This window comes from Lampetra fluviatilis, chromosome 9 (genome assembly GCF_964198595.1).
Source record: "Lampetra fluviatilis chromosome 9, kcLamFluv1.1, whole genome shotgun sequence".
Taxonomy (NCBI): domain Eukaryota; kingdom Metazoa; phylum Chordata; class Hyperoartia; order Petromyzontiformes; family Petromyzontidae; genus Lampetra; species Lampetra fluviatilis.
In genome coordinates, this window is record NC_136283.1 from 6,895,436 (window position 1) to 6,919,570 (window position 24,135).

Sequence of the window (24,135 nt, forward strand, 5' to 3'; positions counted from 1 at the left end):
TAGAGTTGACTTAAAGCTTTCGTGACTGCAGGAATTCATACTCGTTAGGTCTTTCGGTATCTCCGTGACTTTACCTAAAGACCCAAAGAGCATCATTAGAGTGTTCCGTGCACTATGTGAGTTTGTTCATTGTCACCCCCGAATGGCAAACGTACTAAGTTGTCAAACAAAAAAGTCACTGAGTTTATCTTTTTGTTACATGCCTCGGCAGCATATATTTGTTATATGTTAACGTAATCCGATAATGTGATGCAAGTTAACACACTTTGTATTTACACAAAATACTACGTAAGCTTGTGGTGACCTGAGAAGAAGTGTGGTTATGAAATATTTGAAAGACAGCTCCACTGAACTGTGTACAACTATCAGGCAATTCAATACAAATCAGGTTTTGTTGAGACAAAACGAAATTCATTACAGCAACGGGACTCGACACAATTGCCTACTCTAAAGCAATTGTTGTTGAGGTCTCATGACCACAAACGATCATATGATATGCCCCCTACTGGGCAAGGTGCATTGATTTTATTGTGCCATGTCTGTAATTCATCGTGAGGGTCCTGGACTCTAGATGAAGTTTCAAAACAATGGCATTCTGTAACAGGAGAAAGCGTTAAAGATAGGCCATCCAGGCCAAGGTTAGGCGGCCTTTGCCATGAACTCATTCTGCTTGTAGCCCTCCTGAATATGCATTGCAAATGCTCAGAATAACCTGAATATATCTAAACATACGTTATCTCACAACACCTGTAGCCCATGCAATATCCTCACTGCTCATGAGACCAAGATCATATTACTCTTGCCAGACATCTCAAGCTCTGATTTTCATTTCACCGCGGGCTTTCGATGAGGGCGCAGATCTCTAGCCTTTAAGTAACACCATCGGAATCTTGTTTTAAGTGCTTCTAGGCTAAGTCTCAAATATCCATTCTCTCTGGGATGCTCTCATTACAGTGCTATGTAAATGTCATTTGAGATATCAGTGCTTGGCTGGATGCTGACATGGTATAATAATTAACACACTGAACTTGCGATCCAGAGGCCACCGGTTTGATCCCTTGGCACGACATTTGAAACAAACCTGCCTCTGTCCACCCAGCGATATAATGGCTACATCACAGCGTGTGTCCATCGGCAGATTGCATTTGGTGGGATGAAGTGTGGGCACTCCCACCTCTTCCGTGGCCTCTATCGTGGAAGAGTGGGTAACAATGTCCTCAAGAGGAGCTAGAGGGTATGTTGGAGCTGTCGAGTAGAGGCCCTTCCACCAGCATTGGTGTGAGCAAGCAAATGCAGGGTTGCACCTTTACCTTTTGTACATATGTGCTTAGTAAAACGTAATAAAATCTCTCGAACAAAAAAAATGAATAAAAACAATCACGAAGGTTAAAGTGAAAAGCCTGCAGAATTTTTTGCATTCGGTTTCATTCAGTGTCTGCCTGCATGAGTTATGTCTCTTCAGTGAGACCTGAGGGCACTCAGTGTTCAAATTATGGTGCAAATATTATGAGAAGAAACCGAGAACAACCCTTATATTTTTTGACTGTTAATCACACTCCTCTGAGCTTAGTTGTTGCAGGCAGTCAGTCATGTACCCCAGCTTTGGGTGCTGTGTTTCGTATTGGAAACTAGCAGGCCAAAATAAATCTGATAAGCATGGTAAATACCATACTGGATGGTAAATTCTGGCCCATTTATTATTTGCAACTGTGACTAAATCACCTGGTATTGCGTCAGATTTCAGAAGCTGAGCAGTTCTGAGTCTGTAGAGTGCTTGGATCGGTGACCGTCAACAAGTTGGTAAAGGCTGTGGGGCTGTGTGGCTGGCAGCAATAGGGCATTGCGGCAAAATACAACGTCATGCTGCACTTTTACTCCCCTGCATCTGCGCTCCTGCCGTTGATCACTCTACATTGGCCAGCATGGTGAAGTACGGTCAAATAAGCCCCAACGGATTGCACTGCTTGGGGAAGTCCTCATCCGGCAGTGGATTAACAAAGAGGCTGTACACAGTGGTGACTATTCTAGAAATGTGAACTTTATGTGACCTGATGTACATAGTGACCCCATGTTGGGTGAATAGAGCTCAGTCATTAATACTTCGGTTGATGTCTGAATGCAGGGGTCACATGTAATCAGATTTGCCGGATTTCTCAGTTAAGAATCCTGGCAATTGCGTCACTCTGCATTTGGCTTATTCATTCTGATGAGGAGTGTGAAAAATTTAAGTGGAGGCATTTACATTTGTCATCATTTGACTTGGTGAAAACAATTAGCGTCGTGTTAATATTACATATCACAACCGAACTATGCATTTCCATTACACTGTTGAATACGTACGGTGCAAACCAAGTTCAAGATACATAATTTGTTAAATATAACCATATTTTTATAGAGCGTTTGGATCTTGATTGTTCAAGGCGTTGAAGTTGGAAGTTGCTTGACCATCCATCACCATGTTGGTCAGTGGAGGTTTGTGAAGGGGGGCCCAGACCAAGTAGCAGATCTCACTCACCACGAATGTTCGATGTGGCCACGATTCATAATTCAGGTTGCCGCGTTCGTCGTGCAGTGAGCAAACCTCGACATTTAAATAATAACAGGATTTTAAAAAAATATAAACGTGGTGTGAACCTGGACTCAACCCTAAATAATCCCACGTGCAGTGTGACACGCTTCGCAACCAATCTTGCCTGGACTTTGTTCACGTACAAATGTTATACGTGCGATATATATTTTTTAAACACATGGACGCAATAAATGGCGTAAACGCATAACCGAAACTCAATATGTCACAGATATATTTACGTAAGTCGAGGGTAACCAAATAAGGAGAAGGAATCATCTAAAAACTAACAACACGCAAATAGTGCTTTAATGTTGTACAGTGCAGTGCGAGAGCTGTCCCCAGGTACTTTCCAAAGAGCAGGACACAAAAATGCCGGTGGCTCACACGCTACGCTATATTGCTCTGAATGGTGCCTGCATTCCTGGGGTGGCTCGCAAGCCATCTGGGGGAGGGGGAGCTCTTGCCGTACAGCAGATATACAGCCGTCGTCTCAGCTGGAAATCGTGTGCTTTACATTAAAGAGCCGTGACAACAATTAAACCGGCTTGTCCCCCTCCCTGTTATTAATTGCCATTCGATATACGCCGACACGACTGATCATTGAAAATGCAGACGACTGATCATTGCAAATGCAGACAACTGATCGACGGGTGAAAGTTCCCCTTGTGATGTGAACAAAGCTGCCAACGTTTTTTTAAAGTGAGTGTTTTCCTGTAAATGACGCTCGAAAAGAAAGTGAAAAGTGGACATTCTTTTATATGCTACCTGCGGCATAAGGCTTTTGTTGAGAACTTGGACCGACCAACAATTTCGACACGCTTGATAAATCATACATCTAGACATGGGATTTGAGACCAATTTACTGTGTAATAACGAATTCCAGGGCTTCTGGCAGCAGTGTGTTGATCACGGCTATAATCATGATATTGAATCAGAAATCAATTTTGCTGATAAAAAATATACCTAGCGTGTCTCTTCAATGAACAGCTTTGTATTTGCAAATGGTAAGCTACTTGATATTGTAATTCTAATTAAGGTTTACTGAGATGCTCCTAACCATGTGTTCTTATGGCTCACAAGCAGGTATGTCTACCATATATATTTAAGGACAAATGCCTCTTCATTGCACTATATGTTTAACCCTTATTATTGTATCTATCAACCAACTTCCACACCATGGAGGTCATACACGAACAATACTGCATAGCAGCTTACCGTACAGTACCGCACTCTGTGGGAATTCCTCTACGATGCAGTGAGAGTCTCAAACCCACACTCTGCACCTGAGCAGTGCATGTCTGTACTGGCATCTGTATTCTTCAGTGGCGTCCATGCAGCCATTCAATGTCTCGGGGTACAAGGGGGGGGGGGGGGGTCACCTAGGTGTTTGGGTGCTAAGACTCAGCGTGCAGTTTGGAATATTCTGAATCCAGCGTCCACTCGGCCTGTGGACGATTTGAGTAATGTAAACGCACTGTTTGTGGAATACATGTTTACTGGGTTGTGAATGCCAGTTAAACAGCAACCATTGAATATATGTTGTCCTTCCCCGCACCTCCGCTTAGCACGTTTAGCTGTGTAGAGTGCGAAAGACGTTCAACATACATACTGTGTGATAAAGCCAGTTGCTGAAAATATGGTTCATATTTTTTTTTTCTGTATCAGTACTTTTGACAATACTTCATTGATGGGAAGGTCTGTGGTGTTAGATTTTTTTTGTGTGTCCATGATATAAATCACATTCCTCAGTGGTCAGTCAATAGACACTTCCCAGAATTGTTAGTACATAGCTATTAGAGTGTTACAAAAAAACCCACGTGTGAGTGACAGTTTGTTTTGACGGATCGTGTCCTAGCACATTGTTTAGTACTATTAGGCATAGTGGGAAAGGAGGCCCCAGAATGGGGTTCGTGCATTCATCTAGGATCAATCCACCTGTGTAACTTGTTTGCCCACTTCCCTCCCCTCCCCACTTCGCTCCACCCGACTTGGTTGACCACCCACCAACTCCCCTCCACTGGAGCTCTGCTTTCCCACTGTTTCCCTCCACACCTGCCACCCACCCACCCTGACCACCGTGACCACGTCTCTCCCCCCTCTCTTAGGCTGGCGATGGCCCGGTGCTGCTCACCAACGCTCTCGTACACGTGCCGGAAGGCGGCATGTTTCAGATCACCAACATGCAGCTGCGGGCCGCTTCGGGTGACGCCAGCGATTCGGAGATCCTCTTCATGCTCACCCCGGAGCATGACAACCCTCCCTTCGGTAGTAGCTTCCTCACAGAGCGTGAACTGCTCATTTAACTGCTGTGCATGACCAACCAGTACACCCAGAGCGTGATTAAAGAGAGCCGACGTTTTTACTAAACTAAAAACGAAACTGCTTTTTATTTTATTCAGTAAAGCCCACTGAGCTATATAGCTCTTTTTCATGAGCGACCTGGCCACAAATGATAGCGCAATGAACAGATTACAAACCAATCCCACACCTTCCATTAGCACGGTTGGCTATGTACGGTGCTAAAGAAGTTCAACATACATACAACGAAATGGCTTATCGTGTGGACATTTATAGCAGCTAAATAGCATGTTTCTAAATGTGGAGGGATAAACATGAGGACCTGGAGAAAAATCCACACAACCCGAGGTAAACATGCAAACTCCAAATATACAGGCGCCAGGGTCGGGATTGAACCCACGATCTCCTGCGTACCAGGATAAGTTGTTGACATCTCGCCACCATTGGGAGATGTTACTACGACTATTACGTAGGTCTTCGCTGCGGTGTGTTTTATGGGTCGTACGGTACTACATGTTGTCCGGCAGAATGTCCGATGTTTCGGCTCACATCCAGGGAGCTTGTACAGGAACTGAATTGAGCAGGGCCTTTCTCCCTCGGTACCACGATTTATTCGGGTTCTTAAGAAGCTTCCTGGACATGGAGCAAAATGTTGGACATCATGGCGCACAACGCACAGTACAGCGCAAAAACAATTTGAAGAGCTGCTATGAATTTCAACTGCTGCAGTGTTGAGGCACATCATGCCAGCACAGCTGGGCATCCATTCAACAAATCATGCACGCATTCCTCGTTGTAAAATGTACTACACTGTACTGCACTTCTATTGTGAAACCCTCCTTTGTCAACTGGGTTAACTATTGTTACATATCAAGTCAATCAAAAATAACAATGGTTTAAATTGCGTAATTTAAATATGCCATTCTCGTAACTTTTTTCCAAAGTAAATGTAAAACAGTTGACATGATGGACAGGTTTCTCCTGTAATAGAATGAATAAGAATGCACGGTCCTCTGAGCCGTTTGCTAACCTTGTTAGGTTTTGATTCGTGGTGTTTACCTCCCACACCCAGGCGTCACTTACAAACTGCTTTGTCAAATTTCTTCTATTTTATTTGTACATGTTTGCCGAGGTGTATTACCCTTTATTATTAAGCTGTGTGCCCATGTATGTATGTTGAACTTCTTTCGCACCATACGTAGCCCATCGTGCTAATCAGAGGTGCAGGAATAGTGCCCCTTGTATTTTTTATGGAAACATCTAGCTGTGGTTATGTTGTCAGCACAGAGCAGGGAAGCAAAAGCTACTTTTGTCCTCTACCATGCTCCAACATTTGTGTGCTCCCCACCTCCATCAACCTGTATTGACCGGTGTGGTGAAGTATGGTCAAATAACTCACATGACCCTCACGGCACGGGGAGGCCCTCATTCAGCAGTGGATTGACAAAAGGGCTGCAAATAATCCTCTTTATATGTATAATATATATTTTTATATATATATTATATATATAATAAATACCTAGCATTTAAGATTTCAGGCACAGCAGGGAGGTTATGAACTCCCGTAATTCATAACACATTTTTCGGAAATTTTAATTTGTGAAAAGATTTCAAAACACGCCTATGAGGGAAATTAGATAGGATTTTTGGCACAGTTTTAAGAGGTTAAAAATCATGCACGTACACTTACCAAATTACATTCAATTGGATTTTTAAAGGGCTTTAATTGAAACCACATTTGTAGTCGGTGCCTGGGTGTACGAAGCAGTGGTTCGTGCCATTCCAACAAACAAGCATTGCCTCTTATGCATGCACTGCTCTGCGATTTAAATTCTGTTCCGTTCTCAACAAAGGGGAGGAAAAGTGCTGATCATGAGCTAAATAACAAACTTTTAACAAGTAAAATTAACGAAAAATGTATGTTTAAAAAAAGCCTTACGTGGGAATTATTTGTGTGAACTAAAAAAAACAGGGAATGAATCAAGTGCTAAAGTGCAGCGGTGTGTCTTTCAAAAGCAAACATAGACCTATGCGGGATGGAAGTTTCATGCAGGAGCATATAGAAATGTCAACTTGGAGATGGTATGGAGCTTAACCATCATCGTTAATAAAATTCTAAACTTAATATGCTGAGTGGGACCCAATGGAGGATTTTATTTATAAAAAGGTGAAGTATGTTTATTCTATTTAATTGTCTTTGGGAGGGGCCTTTGGCACCATCTTGCCACTTTGGCCAGGCGCCCCGGAAGGAGACGTACACACGGGGGTTCATCCGTTTCGTGCTTGCGGTTATGGAGATAAAGCAAAAATGACGGAGGAACAAACATTTTTCAGTACACCATGAGCAATGCTATAATCATGTACAGTGAAGAAGCCATCAATCAATAGTTGTCACCAGTGAGCAGCTAAAATCAACCAATCATACCATTAAACATTTGTATCTGCTGTCCTGGAAGGGTCATGCCCTCTAAAAAAAATCACACCTTCATTTGTTCCCCTGGCTTTCGGTGTATTGCACTTCAACATTAGGTTAAGTGTTCGCGTTAGGGCTCGGCTTAGTGTTATGGCTAGTGTTAGTGCTATTGTTATTGTTAGGGCTATCGCTAGGGTGAGTGTTGGTTATAAGTGGAAGGACATAACATTTTCCAGTGAATCAGTTTCTGTGCGATCACATGCTCACACCAATAAACTCTTGACGGAGCCAGTGTTCAGCAGAATATTGAACACTGAATCGCGTTTCCGAACGCCACTTGGAAGCGAGAGCGACACATTCGGCTGCACGCACGTTGGCACCATCGCCCCGTCCCCTGCAACCCCTCTCTTTGGTGGGCACAGGCGACGTGGTGCTGCTGGTGCCGATGCCGGCGGACGGCCCGTCGGACGGTTGGGAGCTGCTTCCCGATGGACGCGCAGCCACCCCCACTACGTCCTTCACGCAGCAGGACATCAACGAGGGCATCGTTTGGTACCGCAGCGCAGCCGGAACGCTCTCCCCACGGGACGCCTTCACTTTCACGGTTGGTCCCTCGCTCGCCCTCCCATCGCACCCATGCCGTTAAAGACCGGCGTATTGTCTGAGGGCCTGTCCGCCAGTAGCCCTCTGCATCTGAGTGACGCTCTTTGGTGCACTTCATCTAATCGGGTTCCGGCAGAATGTTTTTGGAAGACCATAGGGTAGCCATGTCCGAGGTACAGAAACCAGGGACATATTGTGGGAATAAGAAGGGAGAACTGTGGGTATTTGTCAAAAGCCAGGATTGGTAATGTTTAGTGTTCTGGGAAGTCTTACAGATTTCCCAGCACACCTACGTAAAAAAAGACTGATCCTGGAAAAACCAGGACAGGAGATAAAAAATTGGATCACGCATCAGGCCCAAAATATACTTTTATACTTTAAGATACAACTACTGTACAGTGTATGTTAATGTGTTCATTATAATAAATGTTGTATAACATAAAAAACACAATGAACTGCATAGACAGTGGTGCACAGAGCAAATGACTTGCCACATTTATCATTAACACTGCTGACAATATGGGTATTGCTCTTTCTTCAAAGCAGCTGAAGGGCCAATGCCAGGGAAGTCTGCATGGTAGGTATATTTATCTGTCATAAGGCAGCGCTTATGCCGAATGTGGTCAGCTTTTTTATTTGCACTTGTATTAACGCATGTCCTGTGTACTGGGAGACCAAATTCATCATTAGGGCACATGGCAAATATTGTGGCGTTCGGGTGATATCAAAACATTTACGGAAACCCGACACTGAGAGCGAGATGGTTATACCCTGGCAGGTGACGGACGGAGCCAAGCCTCCCCACGTGCTGTCGGGCCAAGTTTTCCACGTTGGCATCATCCCTCAGCACGACTCACCCCCACAGCTCTCTCCCGGCGTGCCCTCCCCTCTCCGCATGCTGGTGAGGCGGGGATGCCAGCAGGAGACCACATCGGACCCGTCGCGCCGCACTCCTTTCTCTTGTTCCCCCCCACTTGCTGTGACATTTTTATTCAGCTGTTGACATCCACGTTTCACTACGCTGGTGACATGCAAGCACTTCTCCGCGTGTGTTTTATATCTCCTGAAGCGTTTTTGTTCCTTTTGTTAACTGTGTGCATGCGATTTTATTTTGCCTCAAATGATAATCGTGGTTATGATGTTGTCATTGTTGTTGGCGTGTAACTTCCCACTGCAGGCCAAAGACCCCTTTCTTTTCCTTAGTTGTTCTTGTCCAGTCGTGGCCTCTGAACTCTCTGATGCCATCTCTGATTTCATCTCTCGTCATCTCGCCATCTCTTCCCCTGACTTCCTCTGCTTGTTTTGCCTTCTCTCAGTCTACATTTTGTAGTTCATTTTGTCTCTCATCTCTCATGCGGCTAGGATGTAATACAGTAAATAATGACCAACTGTAGTCATTTAATGTAAAAATATCTTCATTGGAGACATGCCATTTAAGGTTTTTACATTTATTATTTTATAAATTCAAACGACTGTTGTAACATCCTGTAAATATTTGCTCGTTAAAATGGTTTGTTTGCTTCCTCCCTTAGGCAGCGAAAGACCAAATCACTGTCATTCAGTCAAACTACCTCTCCTTTGTGGATAACTCTGGCAGTGAATACCTGCTGTACAACGTAACCCAGCTCATCCCACCTGAGTATGGTAAGCCTCAAGTGCAGGGGACACTAAGCCGGCAGTATTTACCTCGAAGCTGCTGATGTGCCAGGCGTGTCATCACGATGTAAACTGCAGCTTTTTGTTAACCCGCTAGAGTGTAATGCATACCTTGGTTTTTGAGAAGCACGACTTTTGCACGTACATCTGCAGTCCTTTTGTCAATCGACTGCTTGGTGAGGGCCTCCCCACGTCACGTGGGTCGAGGTGGTTATTTGACTATACTTCACTATGCTGGTCAGTGTGGGTTAATGAGGTATGTATGTTGAACTTATTTTGCACCGTATGTAGCCAAATGCCAATCGGAGGTGCGGGGACAGACAACAAACTAAACACACAAAGCAGTTCTAAAGAAATTTGTTTTCAATCGGCGTGTGTGAAGTGCGGAGCATATACGTGGGGGCGTACAAGTACAGCACAACAATGGATTTAACATCCACTGCTTTCTATTGACCACCACGTAGCACATACCCACAGCCTCCTGTGACAACCTGGTGTGCATTGTGATCTAATGAGATCAGAGATCTGATGATATTGGCATAACTTGGTGACTTAGTCCAATGAATCGTTTACATTTAGGAATAATATAACCTTGAATTACATGCTGATATATATGCATATATAAAGCTGGCTACTAAATGGTAGGGAAACGATTTCACAAATACACAACAGTTTTACTCATGTGCTGAACTGATCTCATGATTACTTTCCATGTCCTCTTAAATGCATTTGAAATGACATTCAAGCTCAAAATGCTACTGTGATACTTGCGATGGGAGCATAATTATGGTTTAGAAGGAGACTACACTACTTTGCCTTAGGCTTGCAGCTATCTTAGGATTTACTGAATATTTCTTTGGTTCGCAAGGTCAACCTCAAGAATTCGTAAAGAACAAAATGAGAAATCTCTGAAGAGATGTAATTATGATAAGGAGAAGGGTATTTTTTTTGTTATACTTTTTTTTCAAACATGCCACATTTTAAATTTTTCTATTTATTTCATAGCAGTGTCACACTCTGTGAATGTTGTATTCTAGTAAAAGCACTGCATAGAGACACACACAAACTTACATTATTCACATCACCAGCTAAGTTTTTAATGAGACATTTTACTCTTTCAAAGGGAAGAAGGTACAGCCATGAAATTCCTTTCTCAAGCAACTGCTGGCAGAAGGGCCCCCACTAGAGAGAGTTCTAGACAGCCCCTCTGGACCGTATTTTGGCCTAATCTTACACACCGACCTCATATCTCAGAAGAGGAAGGTGTACCCACAGTTGACCCCACTTCACAAGACCTGCCAATTGACTAATTATGGTGTACTCATTTACACAGAGACTGGGAAAGATTTTATAAATATTCCCATTGTTTCCACTCCAACGCCGGGAGATCTAACTGGTAACGTCTGCATTCCAAGTCTAGTGTGTCTAACATTACACTACGGTAGCTTCCTTTTACCCTTATAATAATGCATTTTTAGATGTTATTGCCATAAGGGCATATCTGCGAAGCAAAGCGAGCGGGCGGTGTGAAATGCTGCGAGTTAATCCTGTGGCTGTGTGGGCACGCAGGGGCGCTGGAACATGCAGACAGGCCGGGCCACTCCGTCACGCTCTTCACGCAGGCCGACGTCGACATGGGAAAGATTGTGTACCGCCCTGGGAATGCACGGACCGTCCCAGGGCCCGCCACAGCCTTCCGCTTCACCGGTGAGACAAGCAGGGCCTTTCTGAGATTGCATCAGTGTGACCTGCTACAGCATCAAGTGGCAGTGCTGCATTTAATACATTGCTTGGGTTGCAACAAATGTCGATTATTATAGTGTCATGACACTCTGCGTGTTCGGTTGTGTCTGTGCTGTGCCCCATTTTCTGTGCTACAGTGTCTGACGGTGCTAACACCTCCCCGGAAACCGAGTTCACCTTACAGCTCTACACTCCCAGCAAGCTACCGCCAGTGTTCCAGCAGGCCAGCCCCGCCATCCACCTCTCACAGGGCGGCACAGCACCTATTGGTAAGCACCGCAAGTCTAAATGTCGCCTGTTGGTGAGGATTTGTATGAGCACTTGGTCCGTATCGCGTTGACGTATGGGGCTCCATGAACTAATGTTTTGCACTCGATGACAATAATGTGATAATGCAAATTATTTTACTCAGGAAAGCCTCACTGAATCTCCAAGCTGCTATTTCAGAGGGGGTCCTAAATTGGAAAGATTGGCCAAAACGATTAAGATGTGTTTGGTATGTGGGAGGGAACCAGAGTACTCAGAGAAAACCCATGCATATTGTGAGGGGCAACACTTGGTCATCTTGCTTTCTCTTGGCCTCCTTGCACTCTCACTCCTACAACAGCTGATAAGCCCTGGTGGTCACCCATCCAGGTCCTAACTGAGCTCACACCTGCTGAATTTCGGAGATCTGACATTGGTGTACAACTGGATGATACGTTGATTTATATGTGTGCTGTAAATGGATTTCAATTTAAGCTCTGTTAAAAGTGGTAAAGGGAACATACTGTTGATAATAATAGTGACCATGAATCTAACACCTATTTCACAGCAGAGAGCACATTTGATTTAAATGGAATAAAATAATTATGTGGCTGGGTTTAGCTTAGAGATATCTCAAGAGGTTGTGTTCATATTTGCGTGTGTTGAGCGATTTCACGCGAGAACCAGGATTTAAACTTGTCAATCCACTGCTGGATGCTTGGCCACACCTCGTCACACTGGTCAATGTGGGCTAAGGATGAGGTACGCAGGACTGGTTCAGATATCACTCCCCACCGATGCTTTCCATGGCTGGGAATTTAACTCACGCCATCCAACCGTGCTAATCGGACGGAGGTGCGGGGGAAGAATAACAAACTGAACACAAAAAGCAGTTCTAAAGGAATGAGTTTTCAATCTAGATTTAAATATCCATAGCTTCATTGGCTTCCTAGTAAAGGAAGAAGGAGCTTTTCAGATGACCGTAGAAAATGCGCTAACCACTGCACCACCAGCTTAAACGACTACAGTGAGTGACTGCTGTGTTGCAGTGTTAAAGCAACACCTCCAGTGTGAAAGTGACAATCGCACATTACGTTGGTGCCTATATTTTCTTCTTGTGCTGTGCTGCCAATAACCAGTTCCCCTCTGATGGAACATTCCCTAGGCTACTCTGACCTATACATGGCATCTTTGTCTTTATGTTTATGCTAGGCTTGGAGCAGCTGTCTGCAGATGATGCTGACTCGGGTCCGGAGGAGCTTCTCTTCGCCGTTCTCGAGGCACCGAGCCACGGACTTCTGACTAAATACACAGCTGGCAGGCATCTAACCCTGGCTTCAGGCAAGCGCTCGGGGCAGTCCATACATGGCCACGTGCCCCACAGTTATTCGACATAGCGGCTTGAAAAGGGACCCCTGTATTTATGGAGCCACGTTGTAGTTTTGTTGATAAATTTGCCTTTATTTTAACTACGTAAGAGCCCATAGATGTAGTTTCCCTCATGAGGGAGGTCTGAGGTAAATAACAACATGGAAAACACTTTGTCCGCAAAAAAACAACAATTTGTGAAAATCAAGAGCAGAAAGCAGTTCTATCTATTCTTCCGAAAACATGTGTATGTTCGTATTATATAAATAGTTAGCACATGTACTGTCTTTTTGCCCATTTACTGCTGAATGAGGGCGACCCAAAGCCGTGCTGGGATTAATTGACCATACTTCACCACTCTGGCCAGTGCGGGTTGATGAAGGACGGAAGCGCGGATGTGGTAGTATAGTACAGTGAATTGATTTTTGCTGAACTTCACCTCCCTGCCAACCACACAGGCTTCACCACGCAGGCGACACAGCAACCTGTTATCTATATATGGTGTAGCTGGGTAAATATTCGAAAGTAACTTTCGTTTTGTGCGTCTGTTATTTTGTTGCTGCCGTTGTTTGTTTGGTTTATTTCTCCAGGCGACGTATTTACCCACGACGACCTCGCGAGGAGCGCCCTGCACTACGTGCACGATGGGACGGGCGCGAGCGGCGACGACGCCGCCTCGTTCAGCGTTTCCGACGGCGTTGCCACGGCGACTGTCGCAGTGACTGTGGTCGTCGCGCCAACCGATGGCCAAGGACCACGGCAGGCCCCCGGAACACAGCTGTCGATCACGCTGCCCGAAAAAGGCACCGCGACCATCACTGCGGCGGAGCTGGCTTACTCCGTACGTCGTGGCTTAAAATGTCGTCTTTGGAAGCTCGAGAGACGCGCGCTTGAACGCAGATTCTGAACGTTACCTGACGCAATTTTCAATTTCTTTAAACGCAGGCGGGCGACTCTCCAGCAGGCCAGGTGCGCTTCATGCTCACGTCGGTGCCCATGTACGGGCTGCTGGTGATCAGCGCAGCCCCCGGTGTGGAGCACGAGCTCTCAGACTTCTCCATCTTCTCCATGGAAGACATCAACGGCAACAGAATCAAGCAAGTTGTGTGCAGCCCGTTGTAAAATAAGTCAAATGCTGGATGTGGCTGTGCTGTTTATAAGGAAAAATAGACGCACAAAAGATGTTCCCGATTTTCGGGATATATCTGTACAAACCTACAGAACGGGCTTAGATACTGAATTTTTTCTGACTCTCCAAAGAATATTTGTTTTGAATTGATCTGAAAATATCACGTGGAAGGAAGTGATGTCACTTCTCTGGCCTCAGGTCTCTGTGTTTCTTGCCAATAGTGGTGTCACGTGCAGCTTTTGTTTTCACAAAAGTTGTGTCTAAGCCCGTTTTTTAAAATCTAGTAATGTTAATTAAATTATATAATGTAAATTCATTTGAAAATCCAAAAAATATCCAACATTATCCAAAAATATAGAAAATGTTAGTGTTTGTAATTTGACACTCATCCATAATATGCACCATATGTATGTGTAATATATAGTTCTCACAATACGATTGGCAAATATGCATCTGCCATCACCATCACACAGTGGGTTGTTTCTCCAGCTTGGTATAATAACAGTAGAAAAGTAGATGACATAAAATGACTCTGGAATTCTAAATCAAAAATTTACGTACTTATTCTGTCGTATAGAAATAGCAACATTTGAAGCTACTACTCATGCAGTATTTGAACAAATAAATACAACGTTTACATTGACACTCACATGCTTGGTTCTACATTGTTCTTACGTGTCTTCGTGTTTTTCATTAATTCCAGGTACAAGACTGACTTTGACCTGGGAGGGGATCCCATCACAGACCTGTTTTACTTCTCAGTGACAGACGGGCAGGGAAATCGGCTTGAGAATCAGATCTTCACACTCACCATCACCCCTGGAGGAAACCAGCCGCCCAGCTTGACACTCACACCCTCGCTCAAGGTACACAAAACCATATCCCCGCCCTGCCTAGGCTGTTCCATCATCCGCACTGCTCTCGTCTTGTCTACAGGTTTGCCCCTGTTCCACAGGGGATTACTTTTACGTTAGGAATTAAGCAAGCAAGCGCCGTTTAAATGATAGCATTCATATTAACCTGGAAGACTTGCGTAAAATACGTTCGGTGATTTTTTTTTTTCTTCTTCCATTATCGTAATAATTCACACCGCTTGTCAATCCACTGCTGGGTCAAGGCCACCCCACGTCATGTTGGTCAGTGCGAGTTGGTGAAGCCAAGGACCGGTTCAGATGTCACACACCACTGGAGTTGCCCATGGCTGGGAACAGTGCAGTGTGCTGCAGTGCTTTAAATGACAAAGTAAGGTCAAATGTCACTTGATGGTGTTTTATGCAAGTGACCTTTAAGTTTATACACCTGTCGTGACTGACTCGGCGACACTAAGAGTTGGAGGCACTCTGCTTCTTAACACGGCCTTACGAGTTAACACTTCGAATAATTCTTCTATAGCCGACTACGGTTCCCAGTCAGGACAGTCGGTAGACTGTCCGACTGGCGACGCCGAGACGGTGAAGACAGAGACGATGAGAGAAGAATGGCGAAGACTCCAGCAGCACCACGGGGATCCCACTCCACACGACAGCCCCGAGGTCCCCTCCCGGGGCCCCTCTTATACTGTCAGCGTGGCCTGGCTCCGCCCCTGGCCACGCCCCCTTTCTAGAACCTACCCGTGGGTTCCTGGTGTGTCCCTTCCGTGACCTTTTCCCTAGATCCCCCTCTGATCTATCACGTGGCCTGCTGCTGTCAGGGCTGCTGTAAGCTGCAGATCCCCTTCCCCGCCAGCAGCCAGCGCTATGCTGCTACATAGCTAATTCCTCGGTCACTACACACCTATTCTCAAGATATAACTTTAATTTTACATTTTAGCTAAAATATGACACTTACTACAACATGGTTCCCCATAGTATCAAGTTAAAGTTCATATTTAAATATTTCCATTCACATGTGTACATTTTCATGAGGTGCATTTTGCATTCATTTTTTACAGTCATTACCTCGTATATTACGGGTGTATCACTTTTTCCAGTCATATTTACAAAATTTTAATAGTTAATCCACTGTGTGTGGCTTTTATCAAATTAACAGCACAGTACGTTGATGCGTATCCTTCTTTCTGGCTGCTCAAGAGGATTGCCTTTTTATCTTTATATTCCCAAAGTTATTCCGGTCGTGCTATTACGATCGTGACGAACTTGAACTTAGGGTTTTGTGCGGTGCTGGCTCGGTGCTCTCTGGCCTCTTCATCAGCATGACCACCTCGGGGACGGCTGTTGTTCTTGAATGTGCGACTGCAGGTAGATGAAGGAGGCAAAGTCATGATTTCTTCCAATGACATCATGGCAACAGATGCCGACACTCCCAAGCAGGAACTGGTGGTGAAGATCACGGATGCTCCGAAACTTGGCTATATCGTAAACACCAAATCTGGTATGCCCCGCACACAAACAGTGTTCTGAAGGGTATAAACTGATGTGTGTGGCTTTAAGTGTTCATAATAGAGCATTTGTGAAGACAAGGTTTTATCGGCAATGTGTCCAGGTCTGTCCATCCCAAGTGTGAAGCTTCATTAATGTTGGGAGTACAATAACCTCGGTTCGGGAGTGCTCGAGTGACGTCACTCCAGTGACATCGCCTTAGAATGTACTCAGGTGATGCCACAGTGCATTTACTCGATCCCTATTTTTCTCATGAACAAAGCTTCTAAGCCACACAGTCTAGTAGTATGTCAACAAGATGACAGCATTTTTTTTTCTAGGTTGCGTCTTAAATTACTTCACTAGTGCCGTGTGTTGCTGGCTGGTGTTTCGGGGCATTTGAGGCTGGTGTTCAACAGCCCTGTTTAAAAATAAAAAATAAACTATTTTGTGGGTGTTTGCTGCCAGGGTACAATACTCTTTGCTCAGTAGAGACTCCCACAAACGGCTTTCTTCGATGGTCACGGCCCTTTCGCTGCAATTAGCACGGTCGGCTACATACGGTGCGAAAGAAGTGCTTTGTGTGCGTGCGTGCGTTCATTCGTGCTGTTCCCAGGACCGGCGAGTGCCCGCCGCTCGGAGAGCTCTTTCTCCATGCAGGACGTGCTGGACGCCGCGGTGTTCTACGTGCAGAGCGTGCACCGTGAGACGGAGCCCGTGTACGACGCGTTCCGGCTGCACGTGACAGACGGGCACAGCGCCTCGCCCTCGTACCTCTTCAACATCTCGATACAGGCGAGCGGTGGCCGCGGCGAGGAGAGCCACGTCACGACGTTTGGCAGGGGTGGAAAAAGCTGTGACGAGGGACATGGCCGATCCCACAAAATATATAAACTACGGTTATCTTTTTTTTGCTTTTTTTACGTGTAACTTTGTTAGCAAAAAATGAAGAACCAATTAGGCTCAGGAATTCAAAAGTACAATACTTTTTGGGTTTGTAAAGCATCTCAAGATGCTGTATTTAGAAGAGGAGAGGTGATAGGTTATATTATCAGAGAGGTATGGGGAAGAAGACCTCATTACTGAATGGTTTCATATTTATTAGCTCAGAAGAATGCCAAAAGATCCGATAGAATTTAAATATGGATCTGTTATCTTGATAATATATTTTATGATGATGTATTTTGTCAACTATTTTGACCATATATACTGGAGGGGTCCAATTGCAACTGTATCCACCATGTGACTTTTTGTATCAAACCGAATGCATTCAGATCGATTTTAACACGGTGACTTGTAACACTATACTGCATAGGGTATCATGAAAACCTGGTCAATGCCACATGAAGATGGTGTCACTGGTGACTCAACAGTGTGGCAGTTAGCGCGCTGCACTACAAACTCCATTCACAGCCAACTCCATTGACGATTGTCTGCACCGGTCCTGGGCTTCCGCAAAGTCGGCTGAGCCTCAGATTAGTACAATACCTGGTACGGTGTATAAATATCGCCACCCCTTTATGTGCCAGTGCCGGCCTTCGGTCTGTTCAAGCCTATATGGGGGATCTTTGTCTTTCTACTTACAGCGCAGTAACGATGAGCCTCCCAAGCTGGTGACTGGGACGGTCGCCTGCCGCCCCGGCGAGGCCATCGTCTTGCGGGAAGACGCGATCTCCGTCAAGGACATGGACACACCGGGCCCCGAGCTGGTGCTCACCATCACCCACAAACCCCAGCACGGTACGCTCGCCAGTGCACTTGCTTCTTTCATTCCACACCCTGTCCTCCCGGCCATAGCCCAAGGTGACACAAACGCGTTGTTGTTGTTGCTGCTACTGCACAGGCAAGCTGAGCCGCAAGGCTCGGCGGACAGAGAGAGCCGGCGATGGGGAGCTGGCTCAGGGCTCCACCTTCACGTTCCAGGACGTGGTGGACGGGCTGCTGTCCTACACGCACGACGGCACGGAGGGCGCGGTGGACGAGTTTCGGCTGTCCGTGTCGGACGGAGCGCACTCGCAGAACGGCCGTGTCGCGGTGTCCGTAGAGCAGTCGCGCTCCGAGATCCCGCGCATGGCCATCAACCGTGGGCTGCAGATCCAGGCCGGTGAGATACGGTGCTGGCGGGCCTCACGCGTGGGCTTCCTGCGACCTGTGTCTGGCAGTGTGTGTGCGTGTGTTTGTGTGTATGCTACATTCTGTTTACATGGTGTGTGGGAGGCCCTGCCTTTCCCGCTTCGGCCGAGGTCAGGGGTCAGCAGCCTGCGGATCCGGAGCCGCGTGCGGCTTTTTAAGGACTGCTTCGCCACACTATTCACATGCATTGTGGCTTTGAAATATTGAGGTTTTTTGTTTTTGTTTTACCGAATAAAAAAAAATGGCTCTTCTGGTTATTTTGATTTGGCGACCCCTGGCCTAGGTGGACATCAGAGAATCCCCAGCAACAAAAACGGCAGCCACTGTCCCGGCAAGGATCGTCGATATTGATGGAGACAGAAAGATGTGTGTTGCAATGTTTGGGTGAGGCAGGGGCACAGTAGTTGACGTGCTGCACCGCAGATCTGGTGACCTTAGTTTGATTCCCAGCTGTGGCTAATGTCAGTGATGAGCGATATTTAAACGAGTCTTCGGGCCTCGTGCAGATCAACTCAGTCTTGAATGAGTAACTGGTTTGATGTGCAAACATCAGCTCTGGATAGAAAAAGGCAGCAATTTGTGGCACTGGTCACACCACCCTTTTGTGCGCTGTGCCGACCTTCATAGGTGCTCACTTTAACAATACTTGCCCTGACAGTGTATGTAGGTTATATGTGGGATCTTTGTGTTAGTTAATCTTGTAGACGTAGATTAAGGATGTTTAATCTACAAATGTATATTGTCATTGCAGTTTGTTATGCTGAGAAGTGCTGTTTTGTATATATGAATTTGGTTTGATGGAGAATTCGTATTTATTACCAATGCATGACTACTTCAATCTACTTTAATGTTAAAGCAACAGATGTCTGCTTGGCATTGACTATTACATTACTCATATGGGTCTTATTTACTGGTTCATTTATTTAAGTGTAATATTAATTGTAATAAACTCTGCTTATTTGCATCTATAGAGGGGTGCTGTCGATGCATCATATTCATGAAAATAACTCCTGATATCCACAAAGGTGTCCAAAAATAAACACGAAAAGTAAGATTAATCTGCTGCATTTTCTGGGTCTTATCTGCAAAACACCTTCTATAATAGGTTTATTTGATCACTTCTGACACACTTCTTCTGGGCAGTTGTTATTCATGGTTAGAAACCAATAATATAATTAATTCCCATCAATTCCAGGTCTTTTCTTTGGTCCGCAGAAGATGTGAATAAAAGGAAGAAGCCTTTACAGACATTTGTATTCTTTTTAACAGATCGATTAGGACCACGGATAATGGACATTGCAATGTATATCATTATACTTCATAGAGACTGGTGCTACTCCACTAGCTCACTGGAGCCCTCGCAGTAGCTTGCGTTTGTCAACTCGAAAGCATTCCCGGAATGAACACCTCCAGTAAAGCTTCTGCACCCCCCCCCACTCCCGACCCACCACCCCCGTGTGCTACGCGGCATGATTGATGTTGGTGCTCGTCTGTAAGCGCTGCCGCTGCTCGCATTCCCCAGCCTCGGCCGCTACAATCACGGCCCAGCAGCTGCAAGCCACGGACGTCGACTCGGACACTCTGCAGCTCAAGTTCTTCGTGGTCCGTGACGCGCCCGTGGGCCATCTGCTGCTCGCCCAAGCCGGGCCCAAAGCTGGCTCGAAGGGCCAGCAAACACAACAGCAGGTCTCTGCCAAGGGCCCCGTCAAGAGCTTCACGCAGGCCGATATCAACAAAGGTATCAGCGGGAAGGCATTTGCGACTCAGTGATTTTTTGATATGCACATCTATCCCAATACAACTGTGGAGTCGTTCGCTTATGAATGCATTGTAATTGCGGTCATGGTCATGTGTTTTTTTGCAGTTGTGTTGATTTCATCATTACTATCATCACCATCAGCAACACCATTGTAATGGTCATATTTAGAGAAACCTTCTGGCCAGATTATTGAAACATTCATTTCTCAGTATAATCGATTGCTCTCAGTTGATGCGACACGTTGCTCAGTTAGTTATTGCCATTGTTGGTGATTGTGCTTCTCCTCTCTGGCAGGGCTGCTTGAATACAGACACAACAAGGGGGAGGATGGTGGAAGCTTTGCCTTCAAGTTTGACATCGTGGATCAAGAGGGAAACAAGCTCATCGATCAGTCCTTCCACATCACCATCCTAGGTCTGAGATGTTTATACACATACATCCCTGATTATTTGGTTTTGCAAATCAGCACTACAGCCTATTCACACCATGTTTCAACGAACAGCGATAGTATCGGCAATTGCATTTTCTTTATGTAAATTTTTTTACGAGCAACTTTTTGGACATTTTTCAAAGACGTAGGGTTCAGTTATGTAATGATTCACTCCCCATTCTATTTGACGTTGGTGTTCACCTCTTGGTGTCTTGACTTAATTTTTTTATTATTTTGTCTTTAGGGTGAATGTAGAAGCTCCGGCGGCTGCCGGGGGTCCACGTGAACCGATCGCGTAGAATGTATACGAATCGACTAAATAATCTATTCTCACAGAGGACCGCCTTCCGCCCGTGGTGGAGGTGAACAAGGAGCTGGTGGTGGAGGAGAACTCCGTGGCCAAGCTGGGCACGGAGGTGCTGTCTGTGACTGACGCGGACACGGAGCCGGGACAGCTGCTTTACCGCGTCGCTCGGGGGCCTTCGCTCGGCCGCCTTGAGATGCTCGCCAATCCGGGTATGGAGACACCCGGCGGGGAGAGGGGGGGTGCCTTGTGCTGTGCACAACAACAGAGGCACGAGCAGTTAACCCTTTCCCGTTTTGAGATGTCTGCAAATTGCAAGGTGGGTCCCGTTCACCGCTGAATCTCGGAATCCGCAAACGGTTCGCGCACATTTTGCTTAGAGGGGCATGGCACCGTTGTTTTTAAAGGCATTGTATTCGCCGCAGAGAACTGTGGCGACATGACCGCAACTCTGTTACCTGGCGCGAAACTGTGCCACACACCCTCCCACATGGCGTTGTGGGAGCCTCGGTACGTGTTTCAACCTGAAGACATACTGATAAAGTTATTTAATATATAAAATGACGTACGTGTACATTATAGGGACGGAATCAGAAGAAAAAATGATGACGTACATGCACGTACATGAAATGGGAAAGGATTAATTAACATGAACAGTTGATTCACGTGGCCATGCTCACAATAAAACAAAACAACTAGTAATTGATACTCTTTGGTTCTTACGGTAAAGTCACGTAGGTATAAAATAAAAATAAATCACGACGTTTCGGGCGCAACACAAGCGTCCGTCATCAGGTGGGAAAGCATGGTCTGCTGCTGAGGCAGACTGTTTAATCCAGAAACGTCGTGATTTATTTTATTTTATACCTATGTGACTTTACCGTAAGAACCAAAGAGTACGTATTCCTGCAGTCACGAAATCTTCAAATCAACTAGTAATTGACACCTTAAATTAAAACATACATTCAACAACAAACACAGTCGCTTACTCGGGTGACAGAACATTGTGGCCATACATTCGAGCTTGGCGAAACACTGAAGAACAGTTTACAACTGGAGGGAGAAGGGGGTGTTAAGGGAAGACAAAATGGGAGGGTTGTGGGGGGTCACGTGTGTGCCTTTGTGTGTGCGCCTGTGAGTGTGTATATTGTGTGGAGCAGTCGTAAAGGTGGATAGCGTACTGTGCTACTAACCCGGCGACACGAGTTTGAATCCCGCTCACAGCAAATATCGGTGATGAATATCTGAACCGGTGCTGGGCCTCCGCTAGGTCGACTCAGCCTTAAAAACGAGTGCTCGGTGCGGTGTGTAAACGTCAGTACTGGGGAGACGAAGATGGCCGGGCGAGGTGTTGGTCACCCACCCCCTCGTGTGCCCGTTCTCCGGAACTTCATGGGTGGTCGCTAACAGCACTTTCCCCAACAGCTTGTTTGGGCTGTAAGAGGGGCGAGGGGGTTGGGGGGGAATCCTTGTTTTTTTGTGTACACACGCGAATTAACTGTGTGCATGTGTGGGCTCTGTTCGCAGGCCGGGCGGTCACGTCGTTCTCGCAGGCAGACCTGGCGGCGAGGCGCGTGCAGTACGTGCACACGAGCTCGCAGGAGAAGCACGATGACGACTTCACCTTCACCGTGTCTGACGGCAGCAACGAGGCGAGCGGCCCGCCGCGGCAAACAACACGCCCCACCGTGGCCCACCGTGGCCTACCGTGGCCCACCGCGGGGAGCGGGCCGTTGGGCACGAAACCGCCACCCATTCCATACACGTTCGCTCAAAAGTAGTGCGTTGGCTCGGATGATGGGCGATTTTTTTTTTTCGGATGTTGCAAAAAACTGAAAAACGAGAAGACTTTCAGCACCGAATTGACCCTCTCTCCCGTTTTAAAATAGCCCCAGGACCGGTGTAATTAATCATTTACAGAGTATTATTACTATTATTCACAAGTATAAACCAACGTAAACATACGTAATATATTAAGATGTAAACACATTAACATAATCATAATTATATCATTTATATTTGTTGTCCCATAAATACAAATTGCGTTACATAAATCGGTGTAGTGCGTAGACATCAGATAAAATAAAAATGAAATGAATATACAGATCAAGTAAATTGTTTTTACGCGTGTTGCCAAGCTGTTCCATTTATAACCAGCTGGCACTATCCAGAGGGTCATTGAGGAGTGACACATGACGTGAGCGAAGTGCACCACAGTCATCACCGTAGTATTTATATCCTGCAGCGCATAGCCTTTGATTTACACTACATGGGAAAATGTACAGCGGCCAGGATTTTTGAGATGCTGGGGCTGCCTTTTCACAAGACCCTTTCCCAATAAACCTCTGCCTGAAATAGCCAGATCCGTAACCCAAGCAGATCCATGACCTCAGCGTCTTAAAACCAATCCAGCCCTTTCAGGTGGTATGCAAGTAATCTCACAAATTTCGTTTACTAAACTAATTGTTTATGCTGGATCAAAGGATATATATCACGTTTATAGTGTACCACGTTTGGTTTGAATGGCTAATGTTACAATTTTTGCTAATTAGTACTTGGAATTTGGCCTGCATCTCCGACTTAAACACTTGAGTTTTTAGTTTCATTTTCTTGAGTTTCTTCCGTCGACGTCTCTTTACATCACTCGCATCTTCCCACCGATTGGCTATTTTCAGCATCGCACCGGGAGTCACACTGGGTGATGTTGCTTGTGACTTGAATCCCATGTAAGGATGCTAATGTCCAACTGCATGTGCCAAACGTATCGGTGGCCACATTTCTAAATAAATTTTATCACACGATCCTTTACTGTTTTAAAAGGAAAGCAGCTGTCATAGTATATTGGGGGGTGGGAGGTTTCTGATTTTCTTTTTTACACATTCGTTCAAGCGCTTCAAATTGCGCTTATTGGTGGAGTGGGGCCACGCAAATGCAATTACACAGGGCCCCCGTTTGGAAAGTGGTCATGCAATGCATGCTGCTAGGTGATGATGTCATCTAGTGGAGTCAGTGAATTCACGATATCCCTTCTCTTTGCACATGTGATGAGCGAACACCCGCGCAATGTGGTGTTATACTTCTGATATGCACTAAACATCCCTGCACGTGTGATTGGTGGACTCGGTGC

At 45.7% G+C, this 24,135-nt stretch overlaps 1 protein-coding gene across 1 annotated transcript in view; it reads left to right on the plus strand.

Annotated features, from left to right (window-relative positions):
- Positions 1 to 24,135, plus strand: part of FRAS1 (Fraser extracellular matrix complex subunit 1) — a 55,539-nt gene that overhangs the window by 3,462 nt on the left and 27,942 nt on the right. The window contains exons 2-19 of the mRNA XM_078859718.1: positions 4,675 to 4,834; positions 7,703 to 7,884; positions 8,662 to 8,784; positions 9,416 to 9,527; positions 11,109 to 11,246; positions 11,420 to 11,551; positions 12,741 to 12,869; positions 13,487 to 13,737; positions 13,842 to 13,993; positions 14,729 to 14,891; positions 16,263 to 16,395; positions 16,999 to 17,177; positions 17,969 to 18,122; positions 18,226 to 18,486; positions 20,038 to 20,253; positions 20,569 to 20,688; positions 21,041 to 21,220; positions 22,536 to 22,660. Coding sequence (XP_078715844.1) covers positions 4,675 to 4,834; positions 7,703 to 7,884; positions 8,662 to 8,784; positions 9,416 to 9,527; positions 11,109 to 11,246; positions 11,420 to 11,551; positions 12,741 to 12,869; positions 13,487 to 13,737; positions 13,842 to 13,993; positions 14,729 to 14,891; positions 16,263 to 16,395; positions 16,999 to 17,177; positions 17,969 to 18,122; positions 18,226 to 18,486; positions 20,038 to 20,253; positions 20,569 to 20,688; positions 21,041 to 21,220; positions 22,536 to 22,660 — 2,910 coding nt within the window. The remainder of the gene's footprint in view (positions 1 to 4,674; positions 4,835 to 7,702; positions 7,885 to 8,661; positions 8,785 to 9,415; positions 9,528 to 11,108; positions 11,247 to 11,419; positions 11,552 to 12,740; positions 12,870 to 13,486; positions 13,738 to 13,841; positions 13,994 to 14,728; positions 14,892 to 16,262; positions 16,396 to 16,998; positions 17,178 to 17,968; positions 18,123 to 18,225; positions 18,487 to 20,037; positions 20,254 to 20,568; positions 20,689 to 21,040; positions 21,221 to 22,535; positions 22,661 to 24,135) is intronic.